General features: G+C 43.7%; 1 protein-coding gene across 3 annotated transcripts in view; it reads right to left on the reverse strand.

Moving 5' to 3' along the window:
* tec (tec protein tyrosine kinase) overlaps positions 1 to 18,973 on the reverse strand; it is a 117,327-nt gene extending 98,354 nt beyond the window's left edge. Inside the window, exons 1-3 of one of the 3 annotated variants that reach the window (XM_033028206.1) lie at positions 18,620 to 18,699; positions 4,400 to 4,528; positions 1,995 to 2,190 (exon numbers count right to left, since the gene is read on the reverse strand). In XM_033028206.1, coding sequence (XP_032884097.1) covers positions 1,995 to 2,190; positions 4,400 to 4,506 — 303 coding nt within the window. In that variant the 5' untranslated portion in view covers positions 4,507 to 4,528; positions 18,620 to 18,699. Of the gene's footprint in view, positions 1 to 1,994; positions 2,191 to 4,399; positions 4,529 to 18,619; positions 18,706 to 18,859 lie in introns of those variants that run through there. The other 2 variants (XM_033028224.1, XM_033028216.1) reach the window with 2 other exon arrangements.
* Positions 18,974 to 21,790: the final 2,817 nt, after the last annotated feature.

The following is a 21,790-nucleotide window of genomic DNA, read 5'->3' on the forward strand; positions in this document are numbered from 1 at the left end:
GCCAGTGGACGACATCATCGGGAGCTCGAGTTCTGTTTTCCGGAGCTCCCGCAACTACAGCTGCGTCTGCTGGACTGGAGGACGGCAGCTTCGGCAGCTTCGACCGCCCCGGGCCGCGGAGTTTGAACCGGCCCGTTTGCGGAGCACGGATTCAGCTGCGGGACTTACCTACCATCACCCGGCGGGGTCATAACATCGGAGGCTTGGATTGCCTCAGCGCAGAGGGAGAGCAAGGAGGGAAGAGACAATGACTTTGGGACTTTAAACTGTGTTGAGTGCTTGTTATTTATTCTATGTTATGACTGCAGGCTAAACCATATTGTTTGTTTTGTTTTTGTTTTTGTCTTTTGTTTTTACCTTGTTTGGGATGTGTTTATCTTGTGTGGGACTAAAGATGGAAATTAGCCACAGGCTACAATCTTGCATATTACATGCAAATGTTTTATTAATATGCACTGTCCCTAATAAAATCAATTCAAATTCAATTCAAATCTGCTAACCGCACCAGCCCCTCCCATGTGAATGACCATTAAGTGCCCTCGATAAAGGATTTAGCAAGCCACTCAGATAACCATAATTGTGGTACCGAAATAGACCAATAACAAAAATGGACAGGCCACCCATCATCAACGAAGCATGGAAATTGGACGCAGTAAAGTCACTTCCAGTCTTCTTCATAAAGATCTTGTGAATTAAATTAGTTTGGATCATCTAACTTAGTCTGTGTTGCAACTCTTCCTGTCAAGTGAAAGTCCGATATGGAAGAGGCTTCCAGTTTATTCACCCTCCCACAGCTCTACTTTCAGTATGAAGAATGGTTTCAACTTAAGCATCACATTCTTTTATTTCCAGAAATGCTGCCTAACCCGCTGAGTTGCTTCATCATGTTGTATTGGGCTACAATAGTGCTAAATGAGATAGGCTGATAAAAGATATGGCAGCTCAAAACTCAACATCACTGAGTACTGCAGCAGTAGCAGGAACTGACACCACCACAATTTGTGTCTTGATGACCCAATATAGCCTTCATTAGCATCAAGCAGGCATCAACTCTGGTTCACTGAGGAACATAGAAGGACATGACAGGAACAGCAAGAGGTTTATCTTAAAATCAATTACCCACTGGAAGTTACAACAAATATCTAATGAATGTTTAACTGCTAACACAGCATGCAATTCGCAGCTATGTGATTTCACAACCAATGGACTAGATCGTAGCAGAGGAGCAGACCTTTCGGCACTTCGAGCCAGCATCGCCATTCAATGTGATCATGGCTGATCATCCCCAATCAATATCCCATTCCTGCTTTTTCCCCATAGCCCTCGATTCCTTTAGCCCTAAGAACTAAATCTAACTCTCTTGAAAACATCCAGTGAATTAGCCACCTGTGGCAGAGAATTCCACAGATTCACAACTCTTGGGGTGAAGTAGTTTTTCTGTATCTCAGTCCTAAATTGCCTACCTCATATTCTTAAACTTTGACTCCTGGTTCTGGAATCCCCAAAAATCGAGAACATTTTTCCTACATTTAGCCTGTCCAATCCCTTATGAATTTTTATGTTTTTATAAGATCCGCTCTCATCCTAATTTCCAGCGAATACAAGCCCAGTCATCCATTCTTTCATAATATGTCAGCCCCGCCATCCCAGAAATTAACCTGCTGAACCTACGCTGCGCTCCCTCAATATCCTAATCATCTGAACACTTATTAAATATGCTCTGTTTTATATAACATTAAGTGGCTTGGTTGGGTTAAAATGTTTATAGTCCATTTCTCTAATTGAAGACTTGAGCATAAAACCTATGTTGAAACACCAATACAATAGTGAGAAAATGTTGAAAGGTTATTTCAAATCTATTTTAGAGAAAGTGATCAAAAGTCCTGATGAGGAGGAACAATGTTCTTGAGTTTTACTCGCATGCATGAATTCCCAATCAAAACTTTCAGTTAAAGCAAGGCAAAAACGTACAAAGTATTAATAATTAACCTCACCTCAGAACGATTTTCATAATACGTTAATCTTGACTTCGTTAAAACAAAGAGTCGTTCTTTGTAATTGAGTGGAGAAGTCCGTTTTTTCTGCTGTGATCTTTTAATTAAAGTTTCTTGAAGTATAGGATCTGCATTCATCTCTCCCCAGATTCCTGTTATGTTCTTCCTGTGAGCAGAAGGCCCACTACACTGAGAGCTGAAATAAATTTGGAAAATGAAGCATCAGATAAGATTTTACAATCAAACAATACAGCAAACTTCTGTGTGATTTATTACTGATAAGGGTGGCACAGAAATGTAGCTGGTAGTGCTGCTGCCTCACAGCGCCAGAGACCCGGGTTTGTTCCCGACTTGTGGCGCAGTGTGTATGGCGTTTGCACGTTCTTCCTGTGACGGCGTGAGTTTCCTGCAGGTCCTCTTATTTCCTCCCACATCCTAACGACGTGCTGGTTTGTGGGTTAATTGGATGTTGTAAATTGCCCCCTAGTTTGTAGGGAATGGGATAACAAAGAACTAGGTGTGGACGGGTGATCAATGGTGGGCGTCGACTGGGTGGGCCAAAGGGCATGTTTCCATGCTGCATCTCCAAACTAAACTTACCTTGCTGATTACAAAATAATAGGTAACTGGAATCATGTTTAATAGTTAATAATTTACTTTGCCAAAAATTGTGTGTTTTAAAAAAAAATTACAATCTATTATGATGATTAATGAATGAATGAATAAGTTTATTGGCCAAGTATTCACATACATGGAATTTGCCTTGGTGCTCCACCAGCAAGTGACGATATACAATGACAGTTAGGAATGACACTTAAAACATTAAACATTAATAATAAAACATTATTGATTGAACATGTGAATTAAATAAAATACCAGAGCAAAAGGAGGCTACAGATTTTTGGTTATTGAGTAGAGCTACTACTTGTGGAAAAAAGCTGTTTTTATGTCTGGCTGTAGCAGCTTTGACAGTCCAGAGTCGCCTTCCAGAGGGAAGTGATTCAAAGATGATCTTACCCGCTCGCTCCCTGGCCCTTGCAGTGTACAGTTCGTCAATGCAGAGAAGATTGCAGCCAACAATCTTCTCAGCTGATTGGATGATTCGCTGCAGCCTCCAGATGTCATGCTTGGTGGCTGAGCCAAACCAGATCATGATGGAGGAGGTGAGGACAGACATTATTAGCAATTAAACATGATTCCAGTTACCTATTATTTTGTAATCAGCAAGGTAAGTTTAGTTTGGAGATACAGCATGGAAACTACTAGAATTGGACTATCATTGCCTGTGGCAGATTGCGCTTCCTCAGCTGCCGCAGAAAGTACATCCTCTGTTATTTCTTTTTGACTGTGGAGTCCATGGTAACCCCATTCAAGGTCCTTGGAGATGATGGTTCCCAGGAACTTAAGACACCACAGATGTGACTGTGGTGTTGTTGATGGTGAGTGGGGTGAGGGGAGGGGGAGCTCTCCTAAAGTCTACAATCAATTGCACTGTCTTAAGAGCATTGAGCTCCAGGTTGTTGCGATGGCACTAGGACACCAGCTGTGTCATTTCCTGTCTGTAGGCAGATTCTTCCCCATCCTGGATCAGTCCAATCAGGGTTGTGTCATCCACAAACATGAAAAGCTTGACAGAGGAATCAGTGGAGGTACAGTCATTGGTGTAGAAGGAGGAGAGGAGAGGGGAGAGTGCACAGGCTTGCGATGCTCCTATGTTGAGGGTTTGTGGGTCAAAATGTGCTTTCCAAGCCTCACATGCTGCCAGGAAGCTGGTGATCCACCAGCAGAGGGGTTGAGGCACAGTCAACTCGGAAAGTTTGGAGTGTAGTAGCTCTGGCACAATGGTGTTGAATGCAGAGCTAAAATCAACAAACAAAATCCTCGCATAGGTCCCCTGGCAGTCTAGGTGCTGGAGGATGAAGTGCAGGCCTAGGTTGACTGCGTCATCCACAGATCTATTGGCCTGATATGCAAACTGCAGAGGGTCCAGCAGGGGGTTAGTGATATTTTTCACAATACTTTACCATCCTCCAAATAAAATTAATTTACAAGCTTATCTATATATTAAAATATTCCAAATACAAGCACATTGTAAAGTAATAACAGAAAAAGCAATTCAAACAATATCTGCATTTAGAGAAATATAATGCCCGACTCATCAGCAATCTGATGATACCATCGTGATTTCAGATTTTCCAATTGTTGTGCTACTAGTGTTTACATTCTACTGTTATAAATTTTGCTCTGAATGTAGCTGCATGCTGAAGGGCAATACAAGGAGAATTAGATATGCTAAATGGCTCCTTAGAACAAACATTTTATCGGTTGGTAAGTTACGACAATCTCAACGTGGCTAGTATAATGTTTAAAAGTGTGATAAAAGCAAAGCAGGATCAATTGCTCACCCTCCACAAATTCTGTTCCTTGAACTCCTCCCTAGCAACTGTTTAAGCTGAGCCCGAATGAACACTGAGATCACAAACAATCCACTGAGCTGGCATTCCAATCCCATGTGCTGAGATTCCTTGGTTCTTCTGTGATATCCACAAAGACAACATGTGGGAAGAATTGTGAAAAAGCATTATGGGCAGATAATACTTTTTCATTATAACACAAAAATGACTTGATAAATTGAGACCAGGCACCCTAAATTGATCCTAAGAATCAATAACGTTACAGTGAAATGGTATAAATCATTACAGTAAAACAGTAAACTGAGGAATTACTGTGCTCTCCATCACATCCACTTATTTCCATTTCTGATGTGGTGAACAGAGGGATCTGCGTCTCCTTCAGACAATTTCTGTAATACTTCCGCTCTCCATTTCTTCGCGAGCCTATCTGCTGTCTGCTGTTGAAAGCCCTCATGTTACTTCCATATTCAATTGTTTTGATATTTTCCTGGTGAACCTCGCATCTTCTGAAGTACATAGATCTTCCTCCACCAGCATGCAATACCATCTGCCAATCACAGCTTTACTGACCCAGGCTATTTTGTCCGCACCTCCAAGCCCACAACCTCTACCATCAGAACTTGCTCAGACACCGTGGCTCAGCGGTAGTGTTGCTGCCTTACAGCGTCAGAGCCCCAAATTACCCGACTATCGGTGCTGTCTGTAAGGAGTTTGCACGTTCTCCCTGAGATTGTGTGGGGTTTCACTGGGTGCTCCGGTTTCTTCACACATTCCAAAGCTGTGCAGGTTTGTAGATTAATCAGCTTCTGTAAAATTGTCCCCTGTGTGTAGAATAGAACTAGTGTTTGGGCTGATTGTTGGTGGGTGTGGACTCTGCAGACCCAAAGGCCTGTATCTCTAAACTAAACTAATGTTTAGGTCCTTCGTCATCTTATTCTCGAACTCCGGGACTCCTTCCCAGACAGCACTGTGGAAATACCTTCATCAGAAGGACAGCAAGAGGTTCTAAATGACCGCTCACCACCATCTTCTCAAAGGCAATTTGTGATGGGCACTTAATGTTAGACGCCAGCAATATGCAGATCAAACAATTATGTTACCCAAAAAGGTGATCTTGATAAATAATTCAAACGAATACAGTTTACAAAAAATGTCAATAATGTACTGCTGAAATCACCGTGAGAGTTATCTTCAAAGGTTCAAAGGTATTTTATTGTCGCGTGTAGCAATTACACAAGAATCATAAGGTACAGTGAAACTCGATTTATCTTTCTATTGCCCCATAGACAACAGTGTCGCAGTTTGTAGAGACACTGCCACACAGCACCAGAGACCAGTCTCAATCCTAACTTCGAGTGCTGCTTGTTGGGAGCTTGTATGTGTTCCCTGTGACTTTGTGTGTTTTCTCCGTGTTATAGAGTCATAGAGTGATACAGTATGAAAGCAGGCCCTTCGGCTCAACTTGCCCACACCGGCCCAACTTGCCCATACCGGCCAACAATGTCCCAGCTACACTAGTCCCACTTGCCTGCGCTTGGTCACGATCCCTCCAAAACTGTGTTCCTCAGTTTCCTCCCTCATTCAAAGTCCCATGGGTTGTTTGATCAAATTGTCACTGCAAACTGCCCTCAGGTGTGTAGGTGTGGCAGAGAATCCTATAGTGAAGGTCAGTTGGTAAAAATGTGGGAGAATAAAAATGGACTCATGTAGGATTTATGTAAATGTTGATGGTCAGTATGGACTTGATGTACATAATTTCTATCAGAATTTACAGAAAATGGATACAAAATTAAATTTAAATTACAACACGACTGTTCAGGTCCAGAATACTCTCCTGCCCCTGAAATGTTCAATGGTCACCATGACGCTCCAGAAAGCCAATGGACACAACGTGCTCCATCTGCAGGGATGCCAAGGAATGGATGTATCCTCAGAAGATGAAAAGGCAGTCATGTCTACAGCCATTGCTGCATGTGTGAATGACTACTTGACTAGCTTGTTTACAGTCATCTTGGATCAGAAGATCATGCTGTGGCCAAACGATAAAAACATTTTTTTTTAAGGGCAAAAATCAAGATTGATTTTAATCTCTGATGTACTTTAACAGTAGTTAATTATTTGTTCCACTCTTGTTATGTGGAAAATAGCTGTGTCACAAACTTTCTAAGAAATTTAGATGGTTCCAGTTATGATGCAATTCACTTATGAAATAATTTATTGGAAAGATTGGGACATTAAAATATTCACCATTGCAGTAATACGTCTGTCTGGGCTAATGTGTCACAGACATAGAGTCATACAATGTGGAAATAGGCCATTCAGCCCAACTTGCTCACGCTGACAAACATGCCCCATCTATACTAGCTGCACCTCCCTGTGTTTGGCCCATGCCCTTCTAAACATATCCTATTCACATACCGATCCAAATGTCTTTTAAATGTTGTGATGGTACATGCCTCAACTACCTCCTCTGGCAGCTCATTCCAGATGCCCACCACACTGTGTAAAAAAAGTTGTTCATATTCCTATTAAATCTTTTCTCTGTCACCTTAAACCTCTGTACTCCAGTTATTGGTTCCCCTGCTCTGGGTACAAGACTTCATGATCTTAAACACCTCTATAATATCACCCCTCATCCTCCTGCTCTCCAAGGAATAAAGAGCGCACCTGCTCTCCCTATAGCTCAGGCCCTCACGTCCTGGCAACACCCTCATAAATCTTTTCTACACCCTTTCCAACTTAACATCTTTCCTATAACAGGGTGACCAAAAATGAACAGGGTGACTAAAAATGAACACAATACTCCAAATGTGGCTACACCAATGTCTTTGTACAATTGTAATATAACCGCACAACTTCTATACTCAATAGATAAGCACAAAAAAGCAGGGGTAGCTCAGCAGGTCAGACAGCATTTCTGGAGAAAACGAATGGGTTACGTTTCAGGTCGAGACATTTCTATACTCAATATTCTGACTCGTGAAGGCCAATGTGCCGAAAGCCTTCTTGACCACCTTACCTACCCGTGATGCCACTTTCAAGGAACTATGTATCTGCACTTCAAGATCCTCTCATTCCCAAATATTACAACTTCAGGTACCTCACTTTCCCTGGCTGGACAGTTCTATTGCAGGTCATTAAGTGTACTGTTAGCTCCATTTTTTTCGACGGGCGGCACGGTGGCATAGCTGATTGAGCTACTGCCTCACAGCGACAAAGATCCCAGGTTCGAACCCGACCTCAAGTGTGAAATTTGCACATTCTCCCTGTGACCATTCCTGGGTTTCTTCCAGGTACTTCGGTTTCCGTCCAAATCCAAAGATGTGTGGGTTTGTAGGTTAAGGGGTCTCTGTGAATTGCCTCTAGAGTGTGGGGAACGGATGTGAAAGTGGGATAACATTCCATAGACATACAGGTTTGAAGGTTAATTGACTTCAGTGAAATTGTAAAATTGTCCCTCGAGTGTAGAATAGTTTTACTGTATGGGGTGATCGCTGGTTGACGTGGACTCAATGGGCCAAAGGACCTGTTTCTGTATCTCAAGTCTAAAGGAATGGATGCGAAAGTGGATAACATAAAATATAGTGGGCCAAAATGCCTGACCTTTCAATCAAGCAGTTACCATTAGTACCTTGCCCTGCTGGGCATTTTCTACCACTCTCCAACAGCCCTCATTATTCTACCGCATGCCATTTTCAACAGTTTATCACAGTGATAATCTTGGCCTCACCCTATCATATTCCCTTATCCTATTCATTCCCAGCCTCTTAAATAAATGAAACTAACATGTTTTCCCTCTTTCTTTGTTCCAACTGATAAGGTTCAACCTGATATATAATATTTTTCTTTTTCCACAGTTGCTGACAGACCAATAGGGCATTTTCAGCTATTTTGCTGTGTTTATTCCGTTTAGATGGACACATGGATATGTAGGGAATGGTGGCATAAGGATCACTTGCAGGCAAAGCTTATTAGAAAGAGAAAGACTTCTTTCGTTTTTTTTAATATTGGAATCAAACGTTTTACTTTTTCTGTACTTTCTCCTGTACATCATCTTTCTTATCTATTTAGCAAACAATAGCACCGAGGCACAGACGGTAAAGTGGGTGCCATGCAGCCCCACAGACCCAGGTTCGATCCTCACCTCAGGTGCTGTCTGTGCGGAGTTGGACGTTCTCGTTGTGACCACGTGGGTTTCCTCCAGGTGCGCTGGTTTCCTCCCACATCCCAAAGATGTGCAGGCTTGCATGTTAATTGGCCTCTGTAAATTGCCCCGAGTATGCCAGGAGTGGATGAGAAAGTGATATAACATAGAATTGGTGTGGGTGTGGACTCGGTGGCCAAAAGACCTGTTTCACTACACTAAACCAAGACATTAGTTGCAATATTCAGCAGTTATTGTCTGACAATAATACTTTTTCACCATTGCCTCTGCCTTATAGTGAATATCTTTTAATTATGTAATTCAATATTTTGTTGATTATTGAATCTACTTCAACTCCTACATATCCCTTATAATCTTCCTCAGCTATCTCAACCATAACATGCTCACACATCTACCCATGTAGATCTCATATTTGCATGAAATACGTTGTATTATTTTAAATATTTGCATAGTTTATCTAACTTTTCCCAAATGGGATTGCATTGTTTGCCATTGCATCTCCACTGTCAACCCTTTAAGTATAATTTGCCAGTCTATCCCAGCCAATTCCTCTCATACCTTCAAAGTCTCCTTTCTTTCAGGACCCTAGTCTCTGAATTATCTGTATCACACCCCATCCTAATGCAGAATTCCACCATGTTATGATCACTGTTGCCCAAGGGGCTCTGCACAACAAGATCGCTAACTAATCCTTCCTCATTACACGATACCCACTCTGGGATGGCCGGCCCTCTATTCGGATCCTCTACAAATTGGTTTAAAAAACCCATCCCGTATACATTCCAGGAAATCCTCCTCCTCAGCGCTGCTACTAGTTTGTTTGGCCCAATCTAGATGTAGATTAAAGTCACCCATGATAACTGCTGTACCTTTGCTAAACGTATCCCTAATTTCCTGCTTGATGCTATCCCTAACCTCCCTACTGCTGCTTGGTGGTCTATATACAGCTCCAACAAGTGTTTTCTGCCCTTGGCCATTTCGCAGTTCTACCCATACCGATTCTACAGCATCCAAGCTAATATCTTTCCTTGCTATTGCATTAATCTCATTAACCAGCAATGCCACCCCACCTCCTCTTCCTTTCTATCTACAGGGCTCTCGCTTAACTTTTTTTCCCTGTTGCCAGCCGGACAACCTTGGCAGCTTTTTAGGTTGCCAAATGACAGTTCAGGTGGTTATTTAAGATGGCTTGCATGACGCGTGCGATAATGTGCTCGGACGAAGCGCGTAGTTACCAGTCGGATATTATTTCTTTCAAATAAAGTCACAAACTACACATTCACCAATCAAGACATGATATATCCCACAATGACATGCAGCAAAATAATAAGACAGTATCTCAACTCTTTTTACATATTGCAATTAATGCAATTTCTATTAGTTCTTTCCACGTCCAAACAAAAATGTGGTTGGATTATTCAGCGTATGATCAACCTGTGTCAATAAATCCTGGACCATGGTAACATATATGCGTACGTATAGTTGTGAATGTTGCTCATTAAATAACTACAGTGCTGATACTCCATATTAAGATCCGTTAAAATGAATTCTGTAATAACATGTCAACGGTAGCAGTGACAATCGAACACTGCGGTTTTGATGTTTCACGTGTTCACAATAGAATCCATCTTTATGGATTAAAACAAATAATAACATTGGGAATTAAAACACATTTGATTGCATTCCGTTATCAAACATAGTCAATATTCGGTCTGAAGACATTTCCAGGACAATAGGGTCAGGGAAGGGGGTGTGTGTGAATCAGTGCGGGGTGGATAGATGGAGGGGAGGGGGGGGGGGGGGGGGGGGGTGGTTAGAAGGCAGTTAGAAGGCAGTCGGTGCAGAATGGATGGAATGAGGCAGGTGAATTAGTACGTGTTGGTTGGAGTAGGTAAAATTGTGATGGGAGAGCACGGGGGATGTCAGTGGTGTTGAATGGGGGGGGGGGTAAGTACGGGGTGGGTGGGGGTAGACAAAGTGCTGGAGAAACTCAGCGGGTGAGGCAGCATCTATGGAGAGAAGGAAATAGGCAACGTTTCGGGTCGAGACCCTTCTTCAGACTGTTCCCCCCATTCTTCTTGAATGGGAGGATCAGTACAGGATGGATGGGGGAGGGAGATCAGCGCAGGATGAATGGGGGGGGGGGGGGGGGTGTCAGTACAGTGTGGATCGGAGGGTCTGTGCAGGATGAATGGGAAATCACTACAGGATGAATGGGAAAGGTGCAGGGTAAATGGAGGGTGGGTCAGTACGGGATTAATGCATGGATTAGTACAGGATGGATGGGGGAATCAGTACAGAATGGATGGAGGAGGTGCAGGATGGATGGGAAAGGGGTCAGTACAGGGTGAATTGGGGAACCAATGTAGGATGGATGGGGGGGGGGGGTGGCAGGAGACTTAATGTGAGGTGGATAGGGTGATCAGCGCAGGATGAATAGATTGGGGGGGGGGAAGCACAAGGGATGTCAGTGAGGACTGAATAGAGGCGGGAATGGGTATCAGTGCGGGATGTAGAGGAGATGTCCCAGGATAAAGGGGGGGGGAGGGGTGGAGGGGGCATACAAGAGAGAGAGAGAGAGAGAGAGAGAGAGAAGGGGGGCGAGGTGGGGAGGAAGGAAGGTCAGCGCTCCTCGGACAACATCGCCCGCTGCCTTGGCCGTTGGGAATTCCTCCCCACCGCCTCCCTCCTCCGCCAGTCAACGGTGCGGAGCGGTGCAGCTCAAAGATCCTATAGCTATAGTATCTTTGGTGCAGCTGCTTCAGAAGTGTCGGAGCGAATGATGGGTCCCGCGCAGCGGCGGCGGCGGCAGCGGCTCCATCACCAACTCCTCCCTGATAGCAGCCGCTGCTTGCAAACCCGCTAACGGGATAACCGCTTTCAAAACAAACCCTCCCGCACGCCGAGGCCTCTCCCTCCTCCCGGCCTCGGCATGCGGGAGTTTTTTTTAAAAGCGCCGGGTAGTGGATTTGCACTTATCAGGGCGGGCGGGGTGCGTGGGGAGGAGGAGATGGAGCCGCTGCTGTCGCGGCCGCTGCTGTCGCTGTGCGGGACCAGTCATTCGCTGCGACCCTTCGTCACCACGCACCTAGTATCTTTCTCACGCAATACAGCCGTCACCGCCGACACAGAACGTCGCGTTCCTTTTCTCCACAGATGCTGCCTGACCCGCGGAGTTACTCCAGTTTTTTGTGTCTATCTTCGGTACAAACCAGTATCTGGTTGCCAAGCCGGGCAAAATGACTCGGTGTTTAGTTGCCCGGCGGCGCTTTGAGTGGTCAATGGCACCCAGGCAACCATTAATTTCGAGCCCTGATCTATCCCTCCTGAATATTGAATACCCCCGCATGTTTAGCTCCCAGCCTTGGTCATCCTGGAGCCATGTCTCCATAATTCCAGCTATATTATATTCCTTAATTACTAACTGTACATTCAGTTCATCCACCTTATTACGAATGCTCCTCGCATTAAAGCACAAAGCTCATATCCCTTTTGCTTCCGTCCTCCTTTTATGGCCCTCCGGTCTCCTTGCATTGGTTCCCATCCCCTTGTCCTGTTAGTTAAAACGTGTACTTTCCCACACTGGTTCCCGTTAACTACAGGAATACACTTCCACGTTGTTGACTCCATATTCTTGCTATTGAGGGAGTGCAGAGTAGGTTCACCAGGTCAATTCCCGGAATGGCGGGACTGACACATGATGAAAGAATGGTTCGACTGGGCTTATATTCACTGAAATTTGGAAGGATGAGGGGTTCTTATAGAAACATATAAAATTCTTAAGGGATTGGACAGACGTTGCAGGAACAATTTTCCCGATGTTGGGGGTGTGCAGAACCAGGGGTCACAGTTTAAGAATAAAAGATAGGCCATTTAGGAATGAGATGAGGAAAAATGTTTTCACCCAGAGAGTTGTGCATCTGTGGAATTCTCTGCTATAGAAGGCAGTGGAGGTCAATTCACTGGTTGTGGTATGGGCTGAATCACCTGCAGCTGAACACCAACAAGACTAAGGAGTTGATGGTGGGCTTAAGGAGGAGAGGAACCCCACCTTGTCCCCAGTCTCCATCACTGTTTACCTGGGAGTATAAATACCTTGGAGTTTACCCTGACAGTAAACTGGACTAGTCCAGGAACACTGAGGCCCTGTACAAGAAGGGACAGAGGTGGCTGCACTTTTTGAGAAGGCTCCACTCCATCATGGTCTGGTTCGGCTCAGCCACCAAGCACAACACCCGGAGGCTGCAGCGAATCGTCCGATCAGCTGGGAAGGTTATTGGCTGCAACCTTTCCTCCATTGACAAACTGTACACTTGCACGGGCCAGGAAGCGAGTGGGTAAGATCATCTCTGACCCCTCTCACCCTGGCCACAAACTCTTTGAATCACTTCCGTCTGGAATGCGACTCCAAACTGTCAAAGCTGCCACAGCCAGACATAATAGCAGCTTTTTTTCCACGAGTAGTAACTCTACTCAATAACTCCTTGCTCTAACTCCAATACCCATGAAGTGCTTTGAAAGGCTGGTCCTCTCCCACATCAAATCCAGCATCCCTGCCTCACTGGACTCTCATCAATTCACATACAGGGCAAATAGATCACAGAGGATGCATCTCTCTGGCTCTTCACACTGTCCGGACTCACCTGGAAAGACAGGGCACGTACGTGAGGATGCTCTTCATAGACTATAGCTCTGCCTTCCGCACGGTCATCCCCACCAAGCTCACCACCAAACTCCACCAGCTAGGCCTCAGCTCACCGATATGAGACTGGATCCTGAATTTCCTGACGGATCGACCGCAGGCAGTGACACTGGGCCCGCACCTGTCCTCCACTATCACCCTGAGTACCAGCACACCACAGGGCTGTGTACTGAGCCCCATGCTCTACTCCCTCTTCACACATGACTGTGTTCCTGCATTCGACACCAACACCATCGTCAAGTTCGCAGACGACACAACGGTGATCGGGCTGATCACCAACGGTGATGAAACAAACTACAGAGCGGAGGTGCAGAACCTGGCGGACTGGTGCTCACGTAACAACTTGTCCCTAAACACCTCCAAGACCAAGGAGCTGATTGTCGACTTCAGGAGGACACAAAATAGAGATTACGCCCCAATCTCCATCTACGGGGACAGTGTGGAAAGAGTGTCCAGCTTTAGGTTTCTGGGCACACACATTTCAGAAGACCTCACATGGTCCACCAACACCGCTGCGCTGGTCAAGAAGGCACAGCAACAACTGTTCTTCCTAAGAACATTGAAAAAGACTGGTCTGCCCCAACAGCTGCTGACAACCTTCTACCGCTGCACCACAGAAAGCATATCAACGTATGGCATCTCTGTGTGGTATCTCAGCTGCACGGAGGCAGAGAGGAGAGCTCTTCAGCGCGTCGTCCACAGAGCGTAGAGGATTATTGGGACACAGCTACCAGCCTTGGAGGGCATCTACTACACACGGTGCCTCAGGAAGGCCGTCAGCATCCATAAAGACTCCTCACACCCTCGTAATAGTCTGTTCGAACTCCTACCCTCCGGCAGACGTTACAAGGCCTTCTACGCCTGCACCTCCAGACTCAGGAACAGCTTCATCCCCAGAGCTATAGCTGCTCTGAACCGGCCCTGCTGAGTGCCCCCCACCCCCACCCCCACGGACTGTCTCCCTAGGATGGTCTCGTCACACATCGACCCGGAACAGACCTATTTGCACTTTAGACTATTTTACTGTTCTTTTTTATAAATCATGTTTCTCGGGGTATCTAAATTGTATCAACATTTTATTAGTTGTTTAAGTTATGACATCGGATGGAAGCTGCATACCAAATCTCGTTGCACCTATGTGCAATGACAATAAAATATATTATTATAATTAACCAAAAACCTTTTGCTCCGGTATTTTATTTAATTCACAAGTTTAATACAATAATGTTTTATTATTAATGTTTAATGTTTTATGTATCATTCTTAACTGTCACTATGTCATGATGTCACTTGCGGGCAGAGCACCAAGGCAAATTCCTTGTATGTGAATACTTGGCCAATAAACATATTCATTCATTCATTCATTTATTCATTCAATGTCTGCAGTAAGATGCATGAGATGTTCTACCAATCGGTGGTAGCCAGTGCCATTTTCTTTGCTGGGGCAGCAGGGCGAAGGCTGCGGACGCCAATAAGATCACCAAACTCATCAGGAAGGCTGGTTCCGTCCTGAGGGCGGAGTTGGATTCATGGGAGGTGGTCTTGGAGGGGAGGATGCTCATCAAACTTCGGAGCATCCTGGACAATACGGCTCATCCCCTGCATGACACACTGGTCAACTGAGGAGTGCCTTCAGCAACAAACTGGCTCCACCAAGATGCAGGACAGAACGCCACAGGAGATCCTTCTTCCCTGTGGCTATAAAACTTCACAACTTCTCCCCCTTCTGTCATGGGTGGTAGACCGAGACGGTTAATATGTTATATGGTTAATTGTTATATGGTTATATGGTTATTAATACACATCTATTCCAGTTACTAAAAATCACCTTTAATTTTTTTTTCCAATCCATCAGCCTACCCTTGTAAGCAGTAATTAGTCTGAAGGGTTTCGACCCAAAACGTCACCTATTCCTTCGCTCCATAGATGCTGCCTCACCCGCTGGGTTTCTCCAGCATTTTTGTCAACCTTTACCCATAAATAAAATGATTCCTGACAATTTTCCTTATTTTCCCTTCACCTATTTGAACACACACAAAAGTGTATTGAAGAGCATTGCACAATATACTACAACTTAATCCATACTCCTTTGCTGCTAATTGTTCAGTGTGTTACCTCAAGGAAGTATCGCCACAGATACCTGCAACCCTGACCGTTCCCTTTTCTTTCTTCTACCTTCTGGGAGAAGATACAGGAACTTGAACTCCAGGCACCCCCAGCGCTGTCAGACTCCTGAACCATTCACCACTTCCCAGAAATGCTGCTATGCACTATTACTCTTAATTCATTGCACTTCAGTTTTTTGTTCTACTACTTCAGATTGCACTCCAATCTTTGCACCACCCTCTTGTTTTGCATTTGCTGATGTATTTATCATAACCACATATACTGATCACTTTCTTATTTTCATGCACACAAATAATTTAATTGCACCCTGATGTATATGATAATAAACAAAACCAATCTAATCTATGGAATGTCAGCAACGTCGTTATTTTTTCAACATTATTCTCACCTAATTTAGTGCTGGACAATGTAGAAATTGCCAATGTTTCTACACAACCCCCAAGGGCTAATATATTAGCCATGCTCAATTTGAACTATTGTTCCACAAAATTATGATTTTATTTAATCCTGTATATATTATGTTGTGCCCTCAGATTCCACTGATCCTTGCATTGTAGTAACAAATTTGCATTGAAGTACAAGTCAACACCTCATATTCCGAGTGGTAGCTTACTACCCAATGGTATGAACATTGAATTCTCCAATGTTAGATAAATACAAATCTTTCCCCCTCTCACTTCTTCCTCCTATACCCCCCTCCCCCTCGTTCCCCACCCTGGACTCGCACCTATTTCTCACCTCCCACTCCCATCCACCTATAATCTTTCCTCTAGCTTCACAATTTGCAATTTGAATCCTTTTGTCTCACGCCTTCAGTCTTTTCATCTCTGGCGTTTGTCCATCGCTTGCTACCCCCTCCATTCCAGCTTTCTTTCCCCTCCCTAATATCAGTCTGAAGAAGAGCCTGACCCAAAACTTTACGTATCCATGGTCTTCAGAGATACTGCCTACCCCCCACTGAGTTACTTCAGCACTTTGTCTCCATCTTTGTAAAATGGCATCTGAAGCCACATTGTATACTATGTTAGTTCTTTCTGACCCGCCACTCACTTCTACATCGTGACATCACTTCTGTCAATGAAATACTCTTTTCTTTCCCTTAGCCAATAAAGTTTCCATTTGCTGACATTTTGTTGAGATTCAACACTGAAATCATTAAGAATCTGGTCAAATGCTTCCTCAAAAGTCTGGAACCACAATATCACATAACTTTCAATTTTGAAGTGTTACTTCTTGTAAAACATCAACAATCACTGGACCAAGAGCCAAAAGTGCATGCTGAAAGTAGCTCACAAATGGAGATATTCGTCAACAGTAACTGAACTTCAGGCTGTTCTTTTTACAATATGAACTTAAGTTGGTATTTTTACAGCTCGGGATCAATGCTTGCAATGGCATTGCCAGAGATATATATTTCTGTTGCATCCCCCCCATATAGACTGCACACAATGCTCATGTGATAAAAAATACTAAAAAGCCACACATTTCAAAAGAAAATATATTGATTCTGAGAACCCACAATATTTTTAATAGAATACCAAACATTTTTCCCCAGGACTGTGTTGATGCTACATTTTTATGGAAGAAAAAAAAAGAATTGGAAACAAAACACTGGAATATTATTTGTTGTCTGACCAAAGTTGTTTTTAGTGGGAATAAAAAATAAGGAGATAACAGGGGACTCTGGGAAGATTAATAGATATTCTCAATCTTTGCGGTTTCATTTTGAACCATTATGGATTACAAAATCATTTTCAGCTGTATTGGGCCCTAATGAGACCACACCTGGAGTATTGTGTGCAGTTTTGGTCCCCTAATTTGAGGAAGGACATTCTTGCTATTGAGGGAGTGCAGCATAGGTTTACAAGGTTAATTCCCAGGATGGCGAAACTGTCATATGCTGAGAGAATGGAGCGGTTGGGCTTGTATATTCTGGAGTTTAGAAGGATGAGAGGATATCATTGAAACATATAATAATATTACGGGTTTGGACACGATAGAGGCAGGAAACATGTTCCTGATGTTGGGGGAGTCCAGAACCAGGGCCACAGTTTAAGAATAAGGGGTAAGCCATTTAGAACAGAGATGAAGAAACACTTTTTCTCACAGAGAGTTGTGAGTCTGTGGAATTCTCTACCTCAGAGGGCAGTGGAGGCCGGTTCTCTGGATACTTTCAAGAGAGAGTTAGATAGGGCTCTTAAAGATAGCGGAGTCAGGGGATATGGGGAGAAGGCAGGAACTGATTGGGAATGATCAGCCATGATCACATTGAATGGCAGTGCAGGCTGGAAGGGCCGAATGGCCTACTCCTGCACCTATTGTCTATTGTTTCATAAACAGATTTCCAATTTGAATCTTTAACAAAAAGAGAAACTAACCATTGGTTTACCAATTATTTTCACATGACATTGTGGTAAAGTTACTGAAATTGGGGTATGTCCAAGCACTTAGCCATACAAATTTTAATAGCAGTTACATAAATTCCATTTGCCAAAACTAACCCAGATTAATTTTTGAGATTATTAATTTGGCGGATTGTACAATGGGTCCACGGCCGAGAAGTCGTCAAGCACAGATTTCACTGATCTGTCCGGGCAAGAACTTCGAGAGTTTTTTTTAATGTTTTTCTGTGAGAGTTTTTTTTAATGATAGGTCCGGATAGAGGTGTCAAATTAAAAGAAGAAATGCTGGACAGACAGGATCCATGAACAGAAGAAAAGCAGCAGTATGACATGCCATTCAAGTGCAACCAACTGTGTAAATGCCTTCGGCAAGAGGATATTTCAAATAGTGGCGTGCTACTCTCGCAGATCTCCTTCCAGATTAAAGATTTTAGATTAGAAATAAATTGTGCCCAATGCATGAAATTGCATTTTGTAACAAAGAAAGTGAAACAAGGAAATTCAAAGTACTCGAAAAGTCCGGTCGCTGAAATCAGTAATTAAAGTACTCTGTACACAAAATTAATCAATTCGGATTTAAACACATCCTACAATGCAGACCGCAGTCTAAACAAATATTTTTCTCCCGCATGTCATATCAATTCACATCATAGCGACAACTCGTCCAAAACTTACTATAATTCACTTCCTGAGTTTCAGCACACACTACAGACAAATCGCTGGTTCACGATTTAACCTCACACTTTACAATTAATTTGCACCAATAATATATTATTTCCTATTCTTTCCTTTAAAAAAAAGAACAAGTTACGTACTTTGTTTTGAAGGGACGGATGCAAGTTCACAGTGACCGACCGACCGACCCGGCTCGCCAATGTTCACCGGCCGAGGCGACTGCGCGCGCGCTCCCCCGGGTTTACCTAAATGCGCGCGCGCGCTCGCGCCGTACAGGTGTTTCCAGGATCTCTGTGTGTGTGTGTGCGCGCGCTCCCCCGGGCAGGCGAGGAACCCGCAAGTGCGCGCGTGCCCGCCCTCCTGGCCTTTGCCTCCCTTACCTGACAACTTGTTGGCCACTCTTTTGCAGATCGACAGCTTTAAAAAAAAAGCTTCTCGCTTTCCGTTTTTTTATTGCGTGAACCGGACACTTGACTCAGCCGCCCGTCTACTTGCAACGCACGACATCAAGCCGCAAAAACACACCATCAAGCAGAGCACGCCGGGACAGAGCATTCTTGGAAGGTGCTGATAGCGGAAATTCGACCGTTTCCAGTTCGGCATCGATTTCTGTCAATCAATCTATAAACGGAAATGCACAATGATATAAAGATATATAGCGTTGATGCTGGGATCTTGAGTAAAAAACTATGTAACTCAGTGGGTCAGGCAAAATTCGTGGAGGACGTAAATAGGCGAGGTTTTGGGTCGGGACCCTTCTTCAGGCTCTGCTTAATAGACAATAGGTGCAGGAGTAGTCCGGCTCTTCATTGAATGGCGAGCCAGCACCGCCATTCAATGTGATCATGGCTAATCATCCACAATCAGTACCCCGCTCCTGCCTTCTTCCCATATCCCTGACTCCGCTATCTTTAAGAGCTCTATCTATTCTAACTCTCTTGAAAGCATCCAGAGAATTGGCCTCCACCAGGAGGCAGAGAATTCCACAGATTCACAGTCCTCTGTGTAAAAAAAGTTCCTCATTTACGTTCTAAATGGCTTACCCCTTATTTTTAAACTGTGGCCCCTAGTTCTGGACTCCCCCAACATCAGGAACATGTTTCCTGCCTCTAGGCTGTCCAAACCCTTAATAATCTTATGTTCCAATAAGATCACCTCTCATCCTTCTAAATTCCAGTGTATACAAGCCCAGCCGCTCCATTCTATCAACATATGACGGTCCTGCCATCCCTGGAATTAACCACGTGAACCTACGCTGCACTCCTTCAATAGCAAGAATTTACTGCTCAAATATGGGTTAAATATGCCCTGTGACATAAACGGATTGAGCTCATTGCATATTTTTCAGGTCGGTGATTGCCCAGTGTCAGCAATTACCTGAAATACAGCTTGGCCTTCGGCCCATCTTGCCCATGCTGACCAAGATGCCCCACCTACAATAGTCCCACCTGCCCACATTTAGCCCACATCCCTCTAAACCATTACTATCTGTCTAAACTTTTCCCATCCATGCTGAAAACAATTCTTGGACGCAATTATACAGCCTCCAGAAACTGAAGTATCAATAATCCAAAGGAACACAATGATTTGAAACATTTAGCGGATAATTTGACATTCTGTGGAGCAGCATAAAGAATAAACTTTTGAGACCGATGCATTTTCATTAAAACTGAAAAAAGGTACACAAGCAGGTTTTACTTTGGTGTGCACAAAAGGGGAAGATTATGACTAGAGTGGAAGGCTGAAAGGGTTAAATCCTGGGAGTATTAAAAGCCAAAGAGGAAATATGGTGGTGATGAATCAGGTAAAGAAACAAAATATCAGTCTGGAGGGGCTGCAAAGGGAGGGAGTCATGATCATCAGAGGTTACAAATGCCTGCAATACAGAAGCAGGCTCTTTGGCGCACTGAGTCTGCACCAACTATCAAGGACCCACTGACACTAATCCCTAATCACCCAACCCTCATTATCATCAATTCCCCCAAACCTATAACAGTGCCACCGTGAACAAGAGGGAAACTCTCGAAACACGGAACTGCAGATGCTGGAATCTTGAGCAAACCACAAATAGCCAGAGTAACTCAGTGGGTCAGATATTTGAAGACATGGATAGGCGACATTTTGGGTCGAGACCCTTCTTCAAACCCAGAATGAAATGTGGGATGAATGTGCCTCGAAACAACTACCATCTGAGACATCAAAAAGATGTGGCCAGGAAGAGACTGAATGGGGGGAATAGTATCACTGAATAAACAAATAGGATAAAAACAGGCTGAAACAAAGTCTAGCAGAATGGTCTTGTGGAAAATGTAAAATAAAGTAGTATATGATTGGGAGGCTACGCAATGAAGATCATAATTGAAGATGAGACAAATGGCAGTCGGGAAAATGATGATCTCATGTTTGGTAAGATCATGGCACAGCGGGAGGTGTGAAAAAGTTTTTGAGAGTTGGCTTTAAGCTTCCATGTGCAAAACCAAGTAACTAAATAACAGCACTATCATCAGTAGCTCATGTACAGAACAGCAGGAATTTCCCAGCCCCATGGGACTAAACCTTCTGGATATTTTAGTTCACAATTCTGCCGTCCACAATACCTTGCTTTTTCCCAAGGCAACATTTGGTGCTTTACCTAGTCTTCAAAACTGTCCTGGGCCATAAATTCTTCAAGAGAAGCAGTGATTTATCTGCATTTCTTTCAATTTAGGTATACAGTTTGTTGATGAATATGGTCTTCCCAACTTTGAGTCAATCGAATGACCTATATGCAGTATACTTTAATTCATTCCACAAATATGTTTTCAGGTTTCCAGTACTTTGTAACTTTAGTTTGCCAACTCACTCCCATTTTGATGTGTTTATCTTTACAATGTTCCAACAGAGATCGCCGTAAACTCATAGAATAGCTCTTCATCTCAAACTAAGCGGCATTATCCCATACACAACACTGTATAATTTCTGATTTAGCACTTTCAGTGTTTTGATTTCAGGTTTCTACTTTCTCAGTTTTCATATATATATATATATATATGACTTGTAAATATGACTGGAATCATATATAATTAAGTATAATTATATTATATAAATATAATATAGTGAATATAATTGTGAGTGTGTTTTTTGAATGAGACTGCTGCAGAGGTCTGGTTCCTGAATCAGCCAAATTAATGGGCGAGGGCAGTTCTTGTGGGTTCCTCCCTTTACTGAAACCCACTGACTGCCAGTGTGCTGAATGGGGGTCACGGCCATAGTGGGACTGGGGCAGTGCCAGGCTGGGGGACAGACTTGCAAAGCATCTTCCAGTCGCTTTA

This window comes from Amblyraja radiata, chromosome 1 (assembly GCF_010909765.2).
Source record: "Amblyraja radiata isolate CabotCenter1 chromosome 1, sAmbRad1.1.pri, whole genome shotgun sequence".
NCBI classification, from domain to species: domain Eukaryota; kingdom Metazoa; phylum Chordata; class Chondrichthyes; order Rajiformes; family Rajidae; genus Amblyraja; species Amblyraja radiata.